General features: G+C 33.6%; 1 protein-coding gene across 3 annotated transcripts in view; it reads right to left on the reverse strand.

The window, feature by feature from the left end:
• Window positions 1–20,892, reverse strand: part of LOC113229447 — a 107,148-nt gene that overhangs the window by 19,585 nt on the left and 66,671 nt on the right. For all 3 annotated transcript variants that reach the window (XM_026463039.1, XM_026463038.1, XM_026463040.1), the window contains 2 exons: window positions 17,789–17,834; window positions 8,752–8,878 (listed from right to left, as the gene is read on the reverse strand). In XM_026463039.1, coding sequence (XP_026318824.1) covers window positions 8,752–8,878; window positions 17,789–17,834 — 173 coding nt within the window. The remainder of the gene's footprint in view (window positions 1–8,751; window positions 8,879–17,788; window positions 17,835–20,892) is intronic.

Here is a 20,892-nt window from a genome sequence, read left to right on the forward strand (position 1 = left end):
AGACGAGCTTCTTGACATCCTCATTGCCAGCCAAAATTTTGTCATATTTAGCTTTTTCTCTATATAATAATATTGTAATACTTTATTCATAACACCGAAGGTATATGTTAAGAGTAAGTAGTAAAATTCATACATATTATAAAAGTTATCATCCAATAAACATTGCTTTATTTTATATTGGATATCTACAATGGATGCTGTATATCTGTAATACTACCCGGGGCTATGACATAGACTAACCTATATAACTACTATATATCTAACCTGTGATGTATCATGCGGGTTATCTTTATATCGTTACTACATGCACGCTACGTGTCAAAGCCTCTTCTCTTGATATCAACGTCTTATATCAATGTCAAAATGTTCTCCAATGTCTTAAAATTCGTAAATTATACCAAACACTGCAGAAACTTTTCATCCGGAGATGTATTATTACTAATATACTACCTTATAGTCTTACCATGGAGTTAAAAATACCAAACAAATAAAAAATCTTATCAAAGCACAAGTAAAATGATGATTTCTCAAGTATAGACAAACATTAAACCAGCCTTTGGGTAGCCAGATAAACGTAACGTAGCAACACAATAACAATGTCGTAATCATGATGTTTTAGATGTAAACACTTTAACAAAATAATCACACATAACGTATCCAAAAATAATCCACTGAAACGTAGTTTGTCATAATTGTCATAATTTAAAAGATGGTTGGCGATCATAGCAATCTATCAAAAGTCACTTTCTAAAAAACTTATTGGAGGACAACCTCTACATGTTATTCACAAAATTGCAAGTGAATTTATCATGAACTAATAATAACTAAACAATAACAACTTATTATTCTTAATGAAATATAGAAATAGAAAAAATAAAATAAAAATAAACAGAAACAATACAATACAATACAAATAGGAATTTTTTTAATTTTTTTCATCTTCACAAAGTCCCAAATTCGTTTAAAGGGCAGGGTAAGTTTCAAGTTATCTCTACCTAATTTCGGTCAAAGTCAAAGTCAAAGTCAAAGATTATTTATTCCATAGGTAAAATAAATTTACACTTGAAAACGTCACATTTAAGCTACTGCTCGTTCACTACGCTGACCTCCCTGAGAAGAACGAGCAAGAAACTCTAGGGATTGCTCTTTTCAAATAAACTTAAATGCTATGGAATACACTTTGAATCAAATTTGTGTGGATTCTGGAGTCATGTCGTCTTTCCATACATCTTTATCTAACACGTAGTCTACAATTTTGCAATATGATTTTTCGATTAAAATATTGTCCAAACTCATGGTGGTTTGGACTTAGCTCTAAGGTTAATATTATGGATATCTTCTTTCTTATTGAAATTATGTATATTTTTACGGGCATATAAAATATTTGAGTAAATGTACTGCGATGCCACAGTCATGATACCAGTCTCCTTAAACTTTTCTCTGAGAGATACCCGAGAGCCTAGACGGTACACAGAACGAATCGCTCGTTTTTGCAATACAAATATGGTTTGAATATCTGCCGCTTTACCCCACATGAGAATCCCGTAGGACATTATACTATGGAAGTAACTAAAGTAAACTAGTCTAGCAGTACTAACATCGGTAAGCTCACGTATTCTGCGGACTGCGTATGCAGCGGAGCTTAATCTGCTGGCCAGGGACGATATATGTGGAAACCACTGAAGTTTACTATCTAAGGTCACTCCCAAGAAGACTGCTTTATTAACAAGGTCTAACTTTTCTCCGTTTATTTCTATGCTTGGACTAGTCGATTTTACGTTAGGTAATTCAAATTTAACACATTTTGTCTTCTTGGCATTAAGCAATAAATTATTAGCATTAAACCAATAAACTACCTTAGAGAGGGTATCATTAATACGGTCATGGTTAATGTCATGTCTGTCTGTTTTAAAAATCAAGGATGTGTCATCAGCAAACAACACTATTTCGCAATGGTCCTTAACAAAGAATGGCAGATCATTAATATAAATCAGAAATAAGAAAGGTCCAAGTATTGAGCCCTGCGGAACACCCATTTTTACTGGAGAACCCAAAGAAGTTACTCCATTTATGTCTACTTTCTGAATTCTACCGTTGAGATATGACGAGACAAGTTTCGACGCCTTGCCATTTACACCGTAATGTTCCAGCTTCCTAATAAGAGTATTATGATCAACGCAATCAAATGCCTTTGAGAGGTCACAGAAAACACCAATAGCGTTCTGGGACCTTTCCCAAGCATCAAAGATGTGTTTTAGTAACGCTACCCCCGCATCGCTAGTCGATCTACCACTAGTAAACCCGTATTGTTCACTATGAAAAATATGATTCCTACCGAAAAAGGACAGTAATTGAGTTAGCATAACCTTTTCGAATATTTTACTTAAAGCTGGTAAAATTGAAATGGGCCTATAGTTGCTAGGATCAACTTGCCTACCGCTTTTGAATAAGGGAATAACCTTGCTGTATTTCATTAAATCGGGAAAAACACCTTCGTCAACGCACCTATTGAAAGCTACAGCTAACTGTGGGGAAATGAGATTAATAACTGAGTCTATAACTTTAGTTGATATGCCCCAGAGATCTTCAGTTTTTTTAACATGTATTGACTTAAAAGCTTTTATGATGTCTTGTGGATTAACATGACGAAAATTAAATAAACTGCCACAAACGTTAACATTTTCCTTTAGGAGATCAATAGCAAGTGAAGGGGAGGAATTTAATGATTTTGTAGTGTTCACAGCAATTTCCGAAAAGAACGATTCAAAAGCTTGGGCTACTTTATCTTTAGATTTTATAAGTTTGCTGTCTAATTCTAAAACTATATCTCTATCGTGTAGTTTAACCCTGCCTGACTCTTTATTTATTATGCTCCAAGTAGTTTTAGATTTATTTATCGATTGTCTAATTTTGTCGCTGTGAAACTTAACCTTAGCAGCTACACAAACTTTTTTAAATATTTTCGAATAAATTCTAACATATTCTATGAAATTTGAATTAGTATTATAGGTTTTCATAGCATATAGCTCATACAAACGAGACCTACTCTTATGAATACCTACTGTTGCCCAGTCGTTGAATTTAGTCTCTCTATGGAAAGTTAATGTTTTCGATTTAAATATATTGTCAAATTCATTTTTAATTAAACCAAATATCGTGTTATATAAAGTATTTGGATCCTCCGGTATATGGGATAGGGAATTTAAACTATTGCCGATATTATTTTGAAATCTAATTATTCGTTCTGTGGTAATCGGTCTGCAGAGAAATTGGTCTACCTTCTTGCTCATTTTACAATTAAAAGAAGCCAATTGGCCACTATGGTCGGATCTTAAGCAATTAATTATTGATTTAGACACTGCGTCTGTGTTACAAAAGATGTTATCAATACAAGTAGAAGATGAGGCAGTAATGCGAGTTGGTTCTAAAAAAAGATTAATCAAGTTAAAACTTTGAAATAAATTAATGAGTCTTACAGAAGTAGAACAGTTTTCCAACAGGTTTACATTGAAATCTCCACATATTACTACGTTTTTTTTGGTTGGAAAAATCCGCTTTAAACTGTCTTCCATAATTAATTCAAACTCGTTAAAATTAGCAGAGGGGGGCCTGTATACACATAAGACGACAAACTGATCCAATTCCACACATGAAATCTCAATAGTTCGTTCAGTAGAAAGATTTGTGATATCCTTACGCTCTTTAAATTTTAAGTTACGCTTAATAATAATCATGGATCCGCCTCTACTTAAGCTCTTTCTTATGAACGAACTGACTATTACATAATTTTCAATATTGTTAATGGCTTCGTAATCTTTCAGCCAGTGTTCTGTAACACAAAACACGTCAACGGAAATATCGTGCAAAAAAAGACTTATTTCTAATGTTTTGCCAGAAAAGCCTTGAATATTTTGATGTACTACATGGAAACGATTAGACTTTTCTGTTGTCGTGTTTTTTCGTTTAAATTATGCTTATTAAAAAGTATACTGTTGCTACTTAAAGTAGGAGCATTGTCGTGGGACTGTGTTATATCTTCTATAACAGCGTCCTTAATATTAAAAGATAGCAAACTAGCTATATGTCTTAGATACCTTTGGGGTAAAAGTAAATTATCCTCAAAAAGATTGAAGTTCCTTACGAACTTATTAATATCAAAACAAAATATAACGTCACTATGACGGCAAGTCAAATTATGAATGTGCGAATTTATGTTGTATATATACTTATTACGAGCGATGCCTAGGTTAGAGCAGTAAGGGAATGCACTTAGTATGAATTTACACCCACACTTCTCATGAATTCTCAAGAACACGTCAATGCTACTATTTACTTCTTTTTTACTAATGTTAGTACTATCACCTATTATAAGAATCACTGTTGTATATTTATCAAAGTTGCAATCACTTAACAGTGTAATAATTTGACTAAAAGTAGCTCCTGGATAGCAATAGTTGACTACCCTTTGTTTTAAGTGGTTACTAAGGTGGTGGCCTAGTGGCAAGTTTTATTATTTAAGTATTCGCGTAAATTATCGTGCAATGTTAGATAATATTTCAGGTTACTACACTTGAATATAAATAATACTCTTCATAATAATATGCTACAATATTCAAAAAATAGAAAATGCCACCAAAATTATATTAGGTAGAGAACACTAACCTGAAAATTACCCGACAATAAATACGCTTCTGTAATAAGCTTCTTACTAATACTTCTCAGGGGATCTGCTTTATGAATGAGTAGTACTGTCTAATCAATTTGCCGATTTCAATGGTAATTTACTTACTTATGAAATAAAAATATATGTGAAAATATAAAAATATTGGTCACTAGTTTTTAAAACGAATTACCTAATTAAAAATATGGCTAAAACATTTTTGAGGATTTGGTTTGTTTGACAGATACTGAAAATTATATTACTGTATTTTCCATTACCAATCTGACCAATAAGGTGTTGTGACTGGTGAAGGAATCGGCGTCATGATTTGTTATGTTGGTACAAGGCATTTTGACGGGACACTAATTAAAAAGCTCTAATTAAGAATTTTTTTTAATACTAAGTGACAGGACGAACAAGTCGTGTGCCTGATGGTAAGCGACACGCCGGTCCCAAATAGTTGCAGTGCCACTCAGAGCTTTAAATCACAAAGATGACAAGTCCCATGTGCCTGAAATTTTCTTTATTTTTTTATAACATCAAGTGACAAACAAGTCGTGCGCGTGATGGTAAGCTGCCATAACAGTTTCACCAGCAGCCTTACCCTTCGAAACCGGAACGCAGTATTAATCACATTACTGCTTGGCGGCAAAAATAGGTCAGGTTTCAATTCAATTGTGTAAGATTTTTTCAGCCTTTTATCCTCAATTCATCCTTCCTGATAACATATTCGCACTGTAGACAGACAGACTTTATCAAATGCTCGGAAGCATACTTTTTATTCCCTCTTCTTTTGTGGGAAGTTAAGCTTTGAGCGTTAAAAAACAACGAAGCTGGATATGTACTTTTTCTCCGAAAGAAGATAAGAACATTTGGCTCTGCTGCTCATCTTTAGTCATATTAGAAGTGAAATTTATAACGATATACTTTTCCCATACGCCTGTGGTTATAGCAGTATTTTTAATACAAAAATAACAAACATTTTCCGAAGTAGACTTTTTCATTTGAAAAATAGCTCAGTTCATCTGAAGATAATAAGGGGTAGAGTATTGCGGGAAAGACAAATGCTTACGTTATGTAGCTAAACAGTATAGTAGACCAAATAAACGGTGACCAGAAAATATACTATACGTATTTAACAGAAAAAATAAATAATCGTTGAGATTTTAAGGGCACCTGGAAGGTGCACTTAAATAGAAGAAGAATGTAAATATATATACATTTATATTTCAGTACATAAAAATCGTTTTTTACAGAACCCAGGAAAAGAAAGACTGAGTTCTTTTATACACTAATGGACATATTTAGATAAACGCTAAATAACAATGTTCATAATACGAACCACTGGTCACATTTCATAGTACGTTTAATTTGTTTGATTGATTAAAATTGCAGTAGTAAATGTTAAAATAACACTCTTATTATCTTGCATGTTGTCTTCACCTATAATTGCTATAGCATTAAGCTTTTGTTTTGTATTGTTAAATATTTGAATGTTGTAATGTATATAGTTTTGGTGAGCTAAATAAATAAATAAAATAAAAAATAAAATAAAATAAAATTACTTCAATCGTCTTTTGATTTCGACTAAACGTTCTGGTATACGTGATCAGTGGTTACTATGAACGTTATTATCATAGTTCACCTTTTTTTAGCGTTCATCTAAATATGTCCTGGAGTAAGCACCTATACAACGTTTTAAGTGGTTTGTTTCGTTAGTTTGTTTGTTCCTATCTGTTCATGAAGATGCCGAAAAAATAGAAAGGATATGCTTGTGTACTATCTCCTTTCAAACAGACTTATGTCTTCACGATTCTACTTTATTTGTTTTAATCACCTTGTTTAGCTTTCTATCTAATTTTTTCTCTCAATCATGTACTTATGAACGTTTTCTTTGATAACCGTTGCCGGTTTGTTATAACGTAAATAAAAGGTGAATTTTATACACAGCACTGTGTACACAACCTGTAGCACATGTGTAGTATTTTTCCCATTACCTATCCATATTTGAACAAAGTTTTGTTTTTGAATATTATTTGAGGCATAATAACTTTATCCTTGATACGTCACGACTGTATGATTTGTAATATAAAATTACGCCTTAAATTGTAAAAAAAACAAACCCTGACCTTCGTTTCCGCAGTCCATGGCTAACAATACCTGCTCGGAACATACATTACTACACATGACCATTCCCCGTTACTATATTGTTGGCCATTGACCTCTTAAGTGTTGACTTGACATGTTCCTATAGTTTCTCACGTTTGCGCTACCACGGTCTGACTTGGTTGTACTACGGTACTGCCAATACATCATAGGTGCAGGTACAGACAGCACCACTTCTGCATTCTCATTGCAGGCATACAGGGAAATTTTCAATAGCAAATTATTTCCATACAGATCAGTTGTTCATGAATTCGTTTAGCAAACAAGAATGTAACATTTTTGTCGGAGGTATCAAATATCTATGAAGGCCGATTGAGGAGCTTTCAGAAACATTGAAAATTAAATTATATTAATGACACGCAGGATACTTTATTTACTTACATACGCATGGAAAATATTACCCTCAAATTAGTCGGGTAAAACTTTGCGTCTACATGAAATTAAATTTATTTACTCAAAATAGGGTGAACGTGACATTTACATAATTTAAAATTAATTATATTGTAAATAATACCAATTGACATACACAAACGTGTTGAAGATCCATGCTGAATGGAAATAACGTGATAATCCATTGTTAATTTTTATTTAAAAAAATAAGAAAACTTCAACGACAACTGTGAACCTACTTCGGACACAACAACCAGTATGTAGAATAGTAGTAGTAACATTTTTTATTCTTTGGAAAATGGGACCTACTCTCAAAGCACGAAATCCGTAGTTACAGCCGTTTTCCCACTATGGATGACTTACAAACCCGAGTTTCGATGGGGGCTAGACTTGACCGTTTCGAACAAGCTCGTCTCTTAGAGAATAGTTCCGTAGGTCATTTTATTATTATTAGATTGTGACTATTCTTCAATAGTTTAATCTTCTGAAATATTCACTCGGAAAATTGTTATATGTTTGTAGTGGCCATTTTGAAAACACCGGCATCGAAACTCATACACATCTGTCATACGTCAACTCTATCCTTCTCTCTCACACTTCATTATTCAAAAACTATCCATTCACACTTTGTTGGAGCGGTGATGGTGATTTGTGACGTATGTTATGAATTAAAATTATCTAATAATTTAGATACGCAATATATAAAGAAAGTAAGAAAATAAAATACTATCTTTAACAACGTATTTTACAACGATTTTCAAGAAAACAAAGGAATATTACGACATCAATAAACGAGTAAAGCAATTACGAAAATTTCACAAGATTAATTGTTCATAACCATCTCGATAACATAATTAATAAGACACTTACATTCTTTAAATCATAGCATACTAAAAGCAGCACTATGGTAACAGTGAAATTAATGGAAACGATACGATATTTCAGTTATTGATGCATTATGTCGATATAAACATGTCTTTTATATTTCTACGGGCTGTAGCAAAACAAGTTTAGAGGATATTTCAGCAAGTGACCGTAGCTGTACTGATAATACCAAGTTACTTTATAAGAAAATAATATGAAATAATTTTTTGAACAGGAGACACAAAATTTTCGTCGCGGCGTTGTTTGCTAAAGTTGTTGATGAATTTATGAAAAATGATGATGTATTTTACATAAAAAAAACCCAAATATTGCCAACTAATTGTTACCTTACCTTGTATACGTACAAATTTATGAATTTCTACAATACAATATATATAATAATTGTATTACAAACAAGACTAAACACAAAACATAACAAACAGAAGACAAAGATAAAATACCAACAGGCAACCACCTAACTTGATATGCCTACTGATATACATATATCTATACTAGTACCTTTTTTAAAATAACGAAGATGTAATGTTCCAGGGAGCGAATGATAAACTTTTTTTTCTAAAAAATTAAGAAGTTAAAGAATTGCAAAATAGGCAAAAAAAAATAGGATTATTATATTAAACAATATCATAAGGAACATTAGCAGTACTTACGCTGGTCGTTTACATTGGAATGAGCCATGACGGTGCCGTTTGGGAGCACGTTGACGAACATATGAGAGCACCGGCTGTACAGGCGCACTGACCTGACCATCGACGGCACCGCACCGCAAATCACCACCTGCACACGAACAAATGCACCAATGTAATAAATATAAATTTAAATACACAATGAACATACTTGAATCATCCAGCCCATGAGTGCATTATATTCCATTATACATTTTATATATTAAAGTTTAATTAACTCCTCTAATATATTGTTTTCACAGCTACGCAACATGTTTTAGTGCCATACTTTTGGAAAATGTTTAATCACTTGTCACTATATCGGTTTTGTTTTATATATCGCCCAATAAGTCTGTGACGAAAAGGTCAACATACTTGATAAAATATTTGAGTAATAAATTAGAAACATTGGTTGGAAAACGGCGTTTGCGATTACACAGGATGCATTGAAAAATTTAAATGACGCACAAACTGAAAAATTCCGGAGTCTTTGAATGACATTCTTATAGTATTAACGACACTGACTACTAAAGAACGGGCGAATCCAATCCTTGTTTTCCTAAATCGACAGTTACGGCGAATTATGATAAGTTGGTTGTAGAACTGGCAGAACCTTACGGCTCATTATAGACTGCGACTACAAATGCGAATTTATTTCCTCTGTCAAGATTAACAATTGTCAAAGTGTGAAAATTATGCGTGTGTGAAACATTGAAAACAGCTACTTCAGTAAGTGGAGAAGTGAACGAATCTTAGGTAATTGACTAGTAACACGCCATGAAAGTTTACAGTGTAAGTAATTCTATGAGAGATTATCGAGCATTATCTTTAAATGAAAACTTGAAGTTCTACGAAATCATTTTCTACGTTTACTGGTTCCGCGTATTAATTCAACGCTAACTTTCAGTTGAAGTACGCAGTGAATCTCTAAAATCGTGGAAGTATGTCCGGGATGTTTTCTTTGAACTTCGTTAGCACCAGGCAGTTGTGACGTCTTTATTCCAACCATAAATCAATAGAAGCAGTAGTATTTACAAGTGCTAATGAAAAGAAAAATCTTTCTGGCACTATTGCGTGTGGTCCATATCTACTTTCAACCACGTGTCTGGTAGTTTAAATTAGTTTCCTTATACTGTTAATTGCTTTCACTGGGATTTTAATGGCGCCTTGTAGGAGACACCTCATTACGTCGATATTGATCAACAACCTATCTCCTGTGACCCCTTGAACTACACGAATTGCAATTTACTTCACTACCTCAAAACTGTTAGAATGAAGTGTTATTACAGTATCTTTATTGACATTAACTTCTAGGTGATTTACTTAAATTTGATTTACGATTACTAGACATTCTAATGAACTCTAAAGGCTCTCTGCAATTTCCTCTGCGTTGTCGTTTTCCCCCTGCTCACTTACAATATGTCGATCAAAGGTTTTTCTTCTATCATCAAGTGAATAGGTTTTGTATTAACCAATGAATACTGTGTAAGGAATATTGTTAAACTATTAAGAAATAATTGTTTAGATGCATTTATTTACCCTTTCATGATGGTATTATTCATAAGTCCTAAGCAATGGCATAAAATTTTGTAATTATTACTAGAACCGGGTACAAGCGCACAATAAGGAAACAATCGATCGTTTCAATGGGTCAGGCGTGCACGGCTAATCCGTCTACCCGAGGGTTCCATGTTCCGTAACAAACAATTTTAAATCGTATTTATTGACAATAACGGTGCACTTTACTGTGTCAACTACAGCAGTTTTATGTTATTTTGTAGTTGAATACACGGTGTCATATTCAGGTGGGAAAGCATAGGCTACCGCGGTCACCATTCAGTATTGCGTTTCAAGTTTTTGTAAACAATACTGGGATTTAACTTTTATATAAGGAGAACTTTCTTTAGGAAACGAATTCTAATAATCCAGGTCCTTTTATAACACACAATGAATTGCCGGTCGTACTAATGCAATAAAACAGAATTGTCAAAATCACGATGAAGGATTTGTTTATTAGTCACGCAGTGCATTGTCAGTTATATGTGCCCGCCATGAACGGATCGGAGGTCACTGCTCTGTTGTCATTGGTCTTATCTTTCCCGAACCCAGTGCTCGCATTATTACCAGTTGATTACATGTCAATCCCATCGAAACTATCCAGCACGAGTATATCGGAAATTTTCAAGGTACTTGAAAGTAGACAATCGATCAATATTATGAAATTTACGAACGATAATAGAGCGCGAAAGACGTCAGAAGATAGTGCAGGTGACATATTTTTTAATGTGTTTTGATATTGAACAATTTTAAAAAGTATTAGATAAGTAACGACAATCTCGTTACACTAATTACTATTATATAATTCAGCTTTTAATGCAGTATTTGAAATCACCAGAAACTTTACCCTCGTGATCTTATGACTACTACATTTGAATGCCAATGTAATTCGACTTGTTTATGCAATTGAAGAAAAGCAGAGTAAAGTAGTAAAGCACATAAATCCATTTCTTAACTATATCATATTCCACTGAAAATTTCAGCTAAGCCTACGTGTCATTGTAATCGACATTTATCAAATTTCACCTAAACATTTTATTCCTTGTCAGAAATAAAACTAGGGCATGAATGTACTGCGCAATAAAATAAATAGAAATCAGTTAATATTTATTTCTTCTCGGTACAACTTAATAATCTTGTCACTAAGGAGGTGATAGCCTAATTTCATGTGGCGACCGTATGTGGACACTTTTATCATGCACCTTTAAGACGGATAAGGCCGGCCACACGCAAAAGATAACGACTACGTAACATGGGTGTTTCTCCATTGCTACGACATCCGATTCAAGTTTGTCCGATGGTGAAATCCAGACTAATCGGGTATCGGAAGAGTAGTGGACACGCGGATATTATAAACTTTGAGTATCAATATGAGACCAGCAATAAATAAATATCGGAAATACATAAGGCAGTTGAACGAAGACTTTACGAGTTAGAGAGCATCAAAATATGTTTTTAAGCAGACATTTTTTTAAAAGCCTGTGTACAAACAGTCATACTTTTATTGCAGCTGTTAGGTTCTATAAATCAAAACAACACAATAACGCATAAATACAAAGTTAAGCACGGCGACAGGATGTCTAAGGTGAAAAACATATGAGAGATAAAATTAAAATTAAGTAGATGAAACGCACCATAGATATAATTATACAAATAAATTATTAATAAACTAATACATTCTACTTATCGCTTCTTTTTTATATAACCGGTTTGATAATTTTGAAAACCTCACTCACTTTTTATCGTAAATTTAAATCATGTGTAAATTATTAGGTGTTTACCTGCCTAACTCGCTTCAAAAATGAAGAAGAAACTTTAATTCCACTTCAATCCACAAGTCTCCTCTAAGAAGAAGATATATTCCATAATACACGCAGGTCAGTACATAAGCAAGGAAGCAAATTCGTAAATTCTTATTTGTGATTATGTAAATTTTGGAGTGTTAAACATTACAGTTATAGTGAGACAACTATTGAAAACAAATAGACAGGTATTATGTTCCGTATACTGTACATTACTAGTTTCAGGTCACTTAACGGATCTCAATATGATGCCTAAACGACTCATACGACTAAAGCCAAAGCGCCGAATGTGTTAAGTGATTTAACACGAAATGACATTAAACTTTTAGAATTATTCTTATCGACATTTGCAGTGCCGGATTAAGTATCGTAATTGTGTGGTGTCCCTTTTTAATTCTCCTTTTTATAAAAAAGCTTCACTGCAGTAGGACGGGCATTCATCCCGGAACCTCGTCTCGAAAATTTTTTGGGTCTCCTTGATTTTTTTACATTTCTAAGACTTGAGACTTATGTTTCCAGTCTCGGGAATATCGAGATTTGAAAGACTTAAGTCACTTAATTAAAGAGCATTCAAAGTATACTAAACTAACAGTCATTTTTATTCTGGTTTTGTCTTTCTTGTATGTCTGGCGTACCCTGATCGGCGAGTATCGTACGCCGCTTGGCAAATCCTTTCACCACGATGGCAAGCATTATAGTGTTTGCCATCTATACGAATAACAGGATAATGGTAACATGGATGGACATGGCGACACTGTAGAGTGAAGCTTAGTATAATCTGTGCAGATCGAAGCACGATAGTTGTAAAATCTAGTCCTCCCTACCTGAAACTATATTAAATTCTTATATATAATATATAATTAATCTCTTATTTATAATAATATAACACAATGTAACATAATTGCTGATTTTATAATTTAAGTTTATAAAGAACTTAATTAAAATATCATGTTTTGACTGGCTATAAGTATGAAAACCTACTTTCAATAGTCTCGAAAGTGTCTGTTTACTCGGAATTTTCGAAACCGCACCAGTTTTTTTAACCGGCATGCGGAAATGGAGCAAGACTGAAAACCCTACTGCTGTAATGAATATGGATGAGGTAAGCGAGTACATAAACTATATCCTTGCGACGAACTGGATAAGACTAAAATACCTACAAACAATCACTTTTTGGTTTTGCAAATTTAAAATTTCAATTGTGGGCGCAAGCTTTTTCGTTATGTCTATGCTTCCATATCGGAAAATTGGTACTTTACTTTGCTTGAGAATTATGAACTTGTATATCCTGTCGCAATTTAAAAATTGTGTCTGATTTAACTCTATCCATAGTTAACAACGTTTACGTAGTTCTACTATTAATAATATTGATAGTAGAGATTTAACATAAAATAACACGTGTATCTATACATATACATTTATTCGTGTTTATGTAACTTGAAACCACCAAAAACGAAAATACCCATTCAATTTTTTCAAAATATAAGTAATAATAAAAAATCGCTGCCACGATTTCACAAAGTGAAGCTACCTTCTCGACATGATTTCTTAATTGAGAATCTCATGATCGGGCTATTCAATAAAGGTAAATTTCTTCATAAGCGTGGAGTATTTGCGCACGCAATCTGCGTAAATGGCGCGGCCGCTAAACACCCGCATGGACTATTACCTCGAAGCTTACTTATTACCCTCTTGCCCGGATCTAGTAAGAGAAATTTTGTACTTTAATAAAATGTAGCTTTTTACGTTCACAAATTAAATAATATCTGGTATATAATATACTCACAGTGTTTGTATTATTTTAAATGTAAATACTGGCACTGATCTGCATAAAGCAATTCAATATAATTTCTTTAACATCAAACCACTATAATTGGATTAAAAAATGGGACGTGAGCATTTAAATCTTTAAAATATACTTTATACTACATTCTACTTGAACTCACAAAGAAATAAGCGTCCATGTTGTGCGTTAGTATGCAAAGACAGAACTTTTTCTTCCAAATACCGACAAAGTTCTACAACAAATTTATAGAATAAGATTATCTAATCAGTCCCTGTAAATATATCTTTAACAGGGCAAGGATAAAAATTAGATTGTTATCAAAAACCGATCTATTGGTGATATTGTGATTCCCCTTCGTAAAATGAGGCTCTGAAATAGTTTTTTTCGCAGGAATGCCATTTACTATCTCGTACCAGAGTATCAAAATTTATTGCTAATTTTAATCAGCAGGAACCATCTTGAACCAATAAAAACTAAAAACGTACTATCTGTTTTTTCTTTGACCTAGTTGGAAATTGTTTGTTTTGTGAAATATAACAATATGACAATCACTCGCTAAGGCAGAAAATCAGCGAGGGCTTTCTACACCATACTCCCGGTAGCCGAACCGATGGCCCTCTTTGACACTTCATTTTTTGTTCTTTTTTTTATGTGTGTCATTTATGGTAGTCAAATAAATGTATTTTCTTTATATCTAACTTTTGTACATTTTATCACACACAAATAATGTAATATTGATTGTTATACAGGAAATCATTTTGATCGTTTTGATATTTTTAAATCGGTACTCGCTGAATAGTGGCTAAAGTCGATCAAGCTTATCCAAGGTTAATGGGAATAAAATGATGATTTCAATCAAAATAATCATTTCACTTTAATAACACAAACTGACCTTTTCCATTTATAATCTGATGTACCTACTATTACTTTTAACCATCCACTATTTAAAATGGAAATATTCTTCAAACAAACTGAATATTATTTTAAGTAATTTAGCACCTACTTTAAAACCACATTTCGAGCAATATGTTGAGACAAAGATCTCTTGATTAAGTCTTGTTGTTATTAAAGTGACATCTTTAGTCAGCTGCTGGTAGCTGTAAAGGTACCTAGCTGAGTTAAGGAATAGATTTCTCACAGATGGCGCTACAGCAAAAAGTCGTTAAAAATCAAATCAAAGAAAGAAAGAAAGAAAGAAAGAAACATTTATTCAGTACCTTTAAATTGTATGTACATAAAAATAATTTAAAAACTAAAATTACTGATACTGAATGGGCACCGCTCAGCATGTGCCGTGCAGCAAAGCTGCAACAAGCACATAGAAAAATCATAAGGCCTGCTGGATCGGTCCGTGGCTTACTTAGCAGAGCGCCTACCATGGATTGCTGGAATGTGCTGGTTCGAATGCAGCCGTATCGAAGGAATTTTAATTGGTGTTCGATCTTTGTATTAGTAATTATAACAAACCAGTAGAGTAATTTCACAAAAAATAATTTAATATCATGATAGTAAAACATCGTGACATTTAACTTATAGTCTTGTTTTTTAAGAACTGTACTCGTAGATATAATTCAGAAAAATGCTAAAAAAGGTTGAATTAACAACGTTCATAACATGAACCACTGGCTACATATAGCAGAACGAATTAATCGAAATCAAAGGACCATAAAAATCTTTTTTTTTTTTCAAATCAAACGTCCAGATATAAGTTAGTAGTTTAGCTAGTGGTTCATATGCACATTGTATTTCTGCCTTTTTCTAGCGTTTCACGTGTCAATGATTGTATATTTCCATTCGCGTACAGATTTTCTCACTACATCAATACAATTGGCATTATTTTGTTGATTCATAATCTCAGTACAGAGTACTAAAAAAACCGACCTCAAAAGTACGTAGAACTACATATAATTACCAAGTTTTATTGAAATCGGTTACCGGAAAGTGCACAACCCCGGATTCATCCCCTATTTCGCCACTATACGGGACTTGACACAGGAGGTAATAACAAAAATCGGTTCTCACTACTCAAAGTATATGGACAGAGAAAAACGCCTTGAATTGGAGAATAGCAAAATCAACCATTAAAATAATTGCTTCTTATAATAAAATTTAGGCGCTATTTATAAAAGTGAGTCTTCATGGGTGAACAGCTACCCTTAGAGGTGGATGATTTTCTTCAAAATTAAATGAGACCACTATGGAGGAGGGTCTTTCCAAAAAAATGTAAATATGAAAACGGTTCACAAATACCTGAGCTATCGCGTAACATACATACAAAAAAACATACAGTCGTACTGAGAACCTCCTCCTTTTTTGAAGTCGGTTAAAAATTACTAAAAGTAAAAGAGAGAACTTACCATTATTACTAACTACTTTTACTTAAAATAACCATTTGGAACCACGTCAGCCTCGTTGGATTGCGATTAGACTTTCATGAAAGGCGAACGAAGTTAATTCCACTATTTTTCACTCGTTATTACAGATTGATACTGGTGATGTAATTCTTACAAACAACGCTTTTACCAGACAATCACACTAATTCCTAAAATCTCCAACTGAGGAATTCCTTTTACGTATTATGGTTAGAAGAGTAAGGAAATTAAGTCCGGAAGCACAGACACTAGGACCAAAACCAATTTTAAAAGTTCGTTTTTCCACATTGGTCCTACTGAGATTTCTCAGTAGGACCAATTTGATTAGGAGTCTCAAAGCAAACTTTTTGCGCTACGTGAGGACATCACAGTTTGAAATCAAACTTCATATAGCGCAAAAAGTTTGCTTTACGTATTCGAGTTTCTCTAGAGTTTTCAACATTATGATCTTCAAGGAAATCTGCCATATGAGTAAGTGAATTTTGAATATCTTACCTATGGAATAAGTTACCAGTTCCACTTATAATTGTAGGTTGTGATTGTATCTTGCACAATCTTGTACGGATTATACATTGTTAGATTACAATAAAATAATATTACTATTAAATTGTAACCTTACGTTCCATTTTCGTTATAATATTATACTCACAAAAATTTGCCAACAAACTCTATTATTTGTGCAGAATATTTTAAAGAGATCTTAAAGAAATCCAATTTTAAGATCGCTATTCCTGTACGTTCTATTATAGGTGTTTATATCTTGTTGTAACTACCGAAATTTTAACTGTTAAAGTAAATTACGTACCACACTGATTTACTAACTTTACGTAATAATTGAGAGAAATGCGTATTCGCGATTAAATTACTCAAATTAATAAAGAGTATTTTTTCTTCGTCCACTTTATTTAGTAACTCAATTAGTTTCTTAAAACATGGACAATCTCAAACAAAAACAAATAACTCAATCAACAAATAAATCAATGTAAACAAAATTAATTCAAATGTCAAATCACTTCTTTATTTAATGAATAACATAAAAAATAACAATTACAAACATTGTGAACGATATTATGTATTTAGTTCAAGTAGTCGATAACCTTTAATGATTATTTATTTAATAGTTTTTTCTGCTGTAAATCGATTATACTCTGATTGGTGCCGGTTACCTGTTTAACTCATTTTTTAATTAAGATAATTGAATACAATAAAAATTTGATTACATAATTTACAATGCCGATTGGCTTAATATAGAAAATTAAAATTTAATACAGATTTTACATTTTATCGACCTTTTTCTTTTTTATAAAAAATGTTCCATTATATGGGAATAGGTAATTAGTAAGTTAATTTAATTGTTATTTACGAAAATATGTGATGTAACTATATGTACATATCATACCAACCCCTATTGTAAGAACATAAAAAATTTTAAACAAGAAACGAAATTATTATTTTTTTAAATTGACACGATATGCGGCAATATTTACAGTAACACTAAAACTTACCATCAGGAGGCACAATATCTTCGCAGAGACGGCAAGCTGTGGTAACCTGCAAATAAGAAAAAATACATCAGTTTTCTTTGAACTCTAATATTTCACAAATTTTAAAAAGGACGAGAAGAAAATTAAGAACTATAATGACATTATAAATGCGCAGAATTACTATTTTAAACACATTTCAGGAACCTGAAGTTCAGTTTCGTGCATTACACACGGATTGAAATTACAATAAATATGTCTCTGGAAACTTTTCTTAAAATTGTGTGATATCTTACTCATACAATATTACCAACATGAACATCAGACGTCCTGGGTGATTTTTAGTTGCATTGAAATATTTATTATGAAAATCGAATACTTTCGCTATATATATTGTAACTTTGTCACTTTATATACCGTCAAGTTTATGTAACTGTATATGAAATAACAGGTATGTGAACAATATTTATTTATTTAAATCCGTTGTCCGACACACAAAACGAGTCTACTTGAAAATGGAAAGCGCAAACATCGTTGAGTGTATTTGTACAGTACTAAAATAGTTGATTGAACTGACAATTGAAAAATAAGTGTATTATTTAAATAACTTTAAGATTTGTTTATTCCAGTTCATAGAATGCAAATGCGATGTAAACAATGATTGTAATATTATACAACAACAATACTATTGTAACTAATTTTCAATAACTTTTTCATTGAAAAAAAAACCTACCTCAAAATTTGCTTATCGACTTTTTTCGATTTCCATGGGATCCCCATGGATCCCTCATCAGATTCTGTATTCTTGGTGACAATGGACTGTTACGCACTCCTTTGTACACTTTATATATTTTATTTTCTGGGTGTCATGGAGACGTTGATTTGTTGATTACAAGTATATTGTGTCAAGTGAAAAGTCGACTTTTATTTGCGGAAAATAAGTAGTCATTTGTGATTGCCGAAACAAATCCGGAACAGCATCAGAGACCACCTCGAAAGTATACTCTTTCAAACAAAAGAAGAATTTTGAAAATCGGTGAAGAATTGATGGAGAAATTGGTGAATACACGGACATGGCTATAAAATTTGAGGATTTCCTTCGATTTTCATGAAATCCTCTCATCAGATTCTGACTTGATGACAATGGGACCACAACAAGAGTGCACCCTTTCAAACAAAGAATTTTCAAAATCATATACATACATAAAATAATATACAAATACAGCCGAACGTATAATCTTTTCCTTTTTTTTAATTATCGATTAAAAAGATTGTCCGTGGTTTCAGTATTGGTTTCTGTTTCATTGATTCAGCAGGAAGTATATAGAAAAGAATAGCTATACCTCCGAAACGTTACTTTGGCTGTCACAGTGGTATTTACATTACAGCCTTATTTTAACCTTGGGAGTATCGAGAATTTTGAAGCTTACGTCGCTTAATTAAGCAACTAAACCAATGGGCGCTGGAAGAGTCCTAAGGCGGTAGGGACCTCGAAAGCAAAAATGCTCTCCTGAAAAAACCTGAATTATCTATGTTATAAACACACATACATACTATACACCGCATTTGTAATTTTTTCCTTATGATTTTTTGTGTTAATTTAAATAATACGTGTTTTCAATTATTTTTTGTGGTGGTGGGAGTTGAAATATTTTTTATCTTGCCTAAATAGGCGGTGAGTTACAAAGGTTGGAACCCTATGAACTAAACCAACAGTATATTTTTATTCAGGTTACATAGACATGGTAACACTGTAAGGGAGAGCTTAGTATAATCCTTCTATATTATCTTGAAACGAACTTTGATTCTCACGAACCCAGTATATATATTTTCTTTTTTATAAAATTTAAGTGCGCATTTGACCTCCATCTCACCTGTACACCTAAATAATGCCTATTCACTCTCGCCTTGAAAAGACCCGAGTTATAACGTTCAGGGAACAAGTCTGCAGGCTGGGAATTCCACTCCATAGCCGTTCGCCATATAAATGTGGAAGCGTAACGCTTCGTGCGAATCTTTGGAATATCCACAACATAGGGGTGGAACCCAAGCCTACGCCTAGTGATGGAAAAGGGAAGGCAGAATTAAATCGTGTAATTCCATCGCACACTCTCTGTGATATATCCTGTAAAATACCCATAAGCAGGCAACTTTACGGAGGTATTCAAGGCTCTGCAGCTTCGCCTCCACTAATTCCGTATCACCTATAAGCCTCTTGACACGCTTGTCAATTGAATCCAAAGTGGCCAGTTATACGTAGCAGAGCCATCCCAAAGGTGGCAGCAGTACTCCATGCACGATCGGACTTGTGCTTGGTACAGCTGAAATAACTGTCCCGGTATAAAGTAACGGCTCACCCTGGAAAGGATTCCAAGTTTCCTTGCTGCATTTTCGACCATGGATTCAATATATCTGCCGAAGTTCAAATTGGACGACAGGTCCATTCCAAGTAGCTGGAGAAAGTCGGCTATCGGTATGGATATATCACGAAAAGTCGGTGTCAGCTCAAAGGGACTTGGTAGGGGGGTTTTGGTAGCGTTAAATTTAACAAGATTGTCATTACCCCAATCGGAGACTATCTGGAGTGTCAAATCTAAACGGCTAACAGTGGACTCTCGACAAGACTGGATTTCCTCTCCACTGACCCTTACATTGGTCAAGTACCTATCTACAACTATGCTGTCATCAGCATACGCAAAGGTGCCTGGAATTAACATATCATTGATATGCAGCAGAAAGAGAGTTGCAGACAGTACGGAACCTTGAGGAACTCCAGAATCTATCGCCATATGTTCGGAAGAGTACCCTTCTAAGACCACTCGAATCGAACGTTCGCTCAAGAAATCCGAGATCCAATTGTAAAGGTCAGTGGGAAGCCCATAACATGTAAGCTTGCTTAAAAGGCTTGCGTGCCAGACCATGTCAAAGGCTTTAGAAATGTCCAAAGACACTGCAAGTGCTTCGCCTTGCTTTCCTATCCTCGCTCCATATGTGACAGGCATACACAAGAAGATCCCCAGTATATAGCCCTGGTCAGAGTCCGTACTGGTGATCACTGAGGAGGTCGTTGTCTTCAAGGTACGATAGGAGACGGTTGTTGAGTACACGTTCCATAGTCTTGCAGAGTA

This window comes from Hyposmocoma kahamanoa, unplaced genomic scaffold, assembly GCF_003589595.1.
Source record: "Hyposmocoma kahamanoa isolate Upper Pololo Valley unplaced genomic scaffold, ASM358959v1 62, whole genome shotgun sequence".
In the NCBI taxonomy this organism is placed as follows: domain Eukaryota; kingdom Metazoa; phylum Arthropoda; class Insecta; order Lepidoptera; family Cosmopterigidae; genus Hyposmocoma; species Hyposmocoma kahamanoa.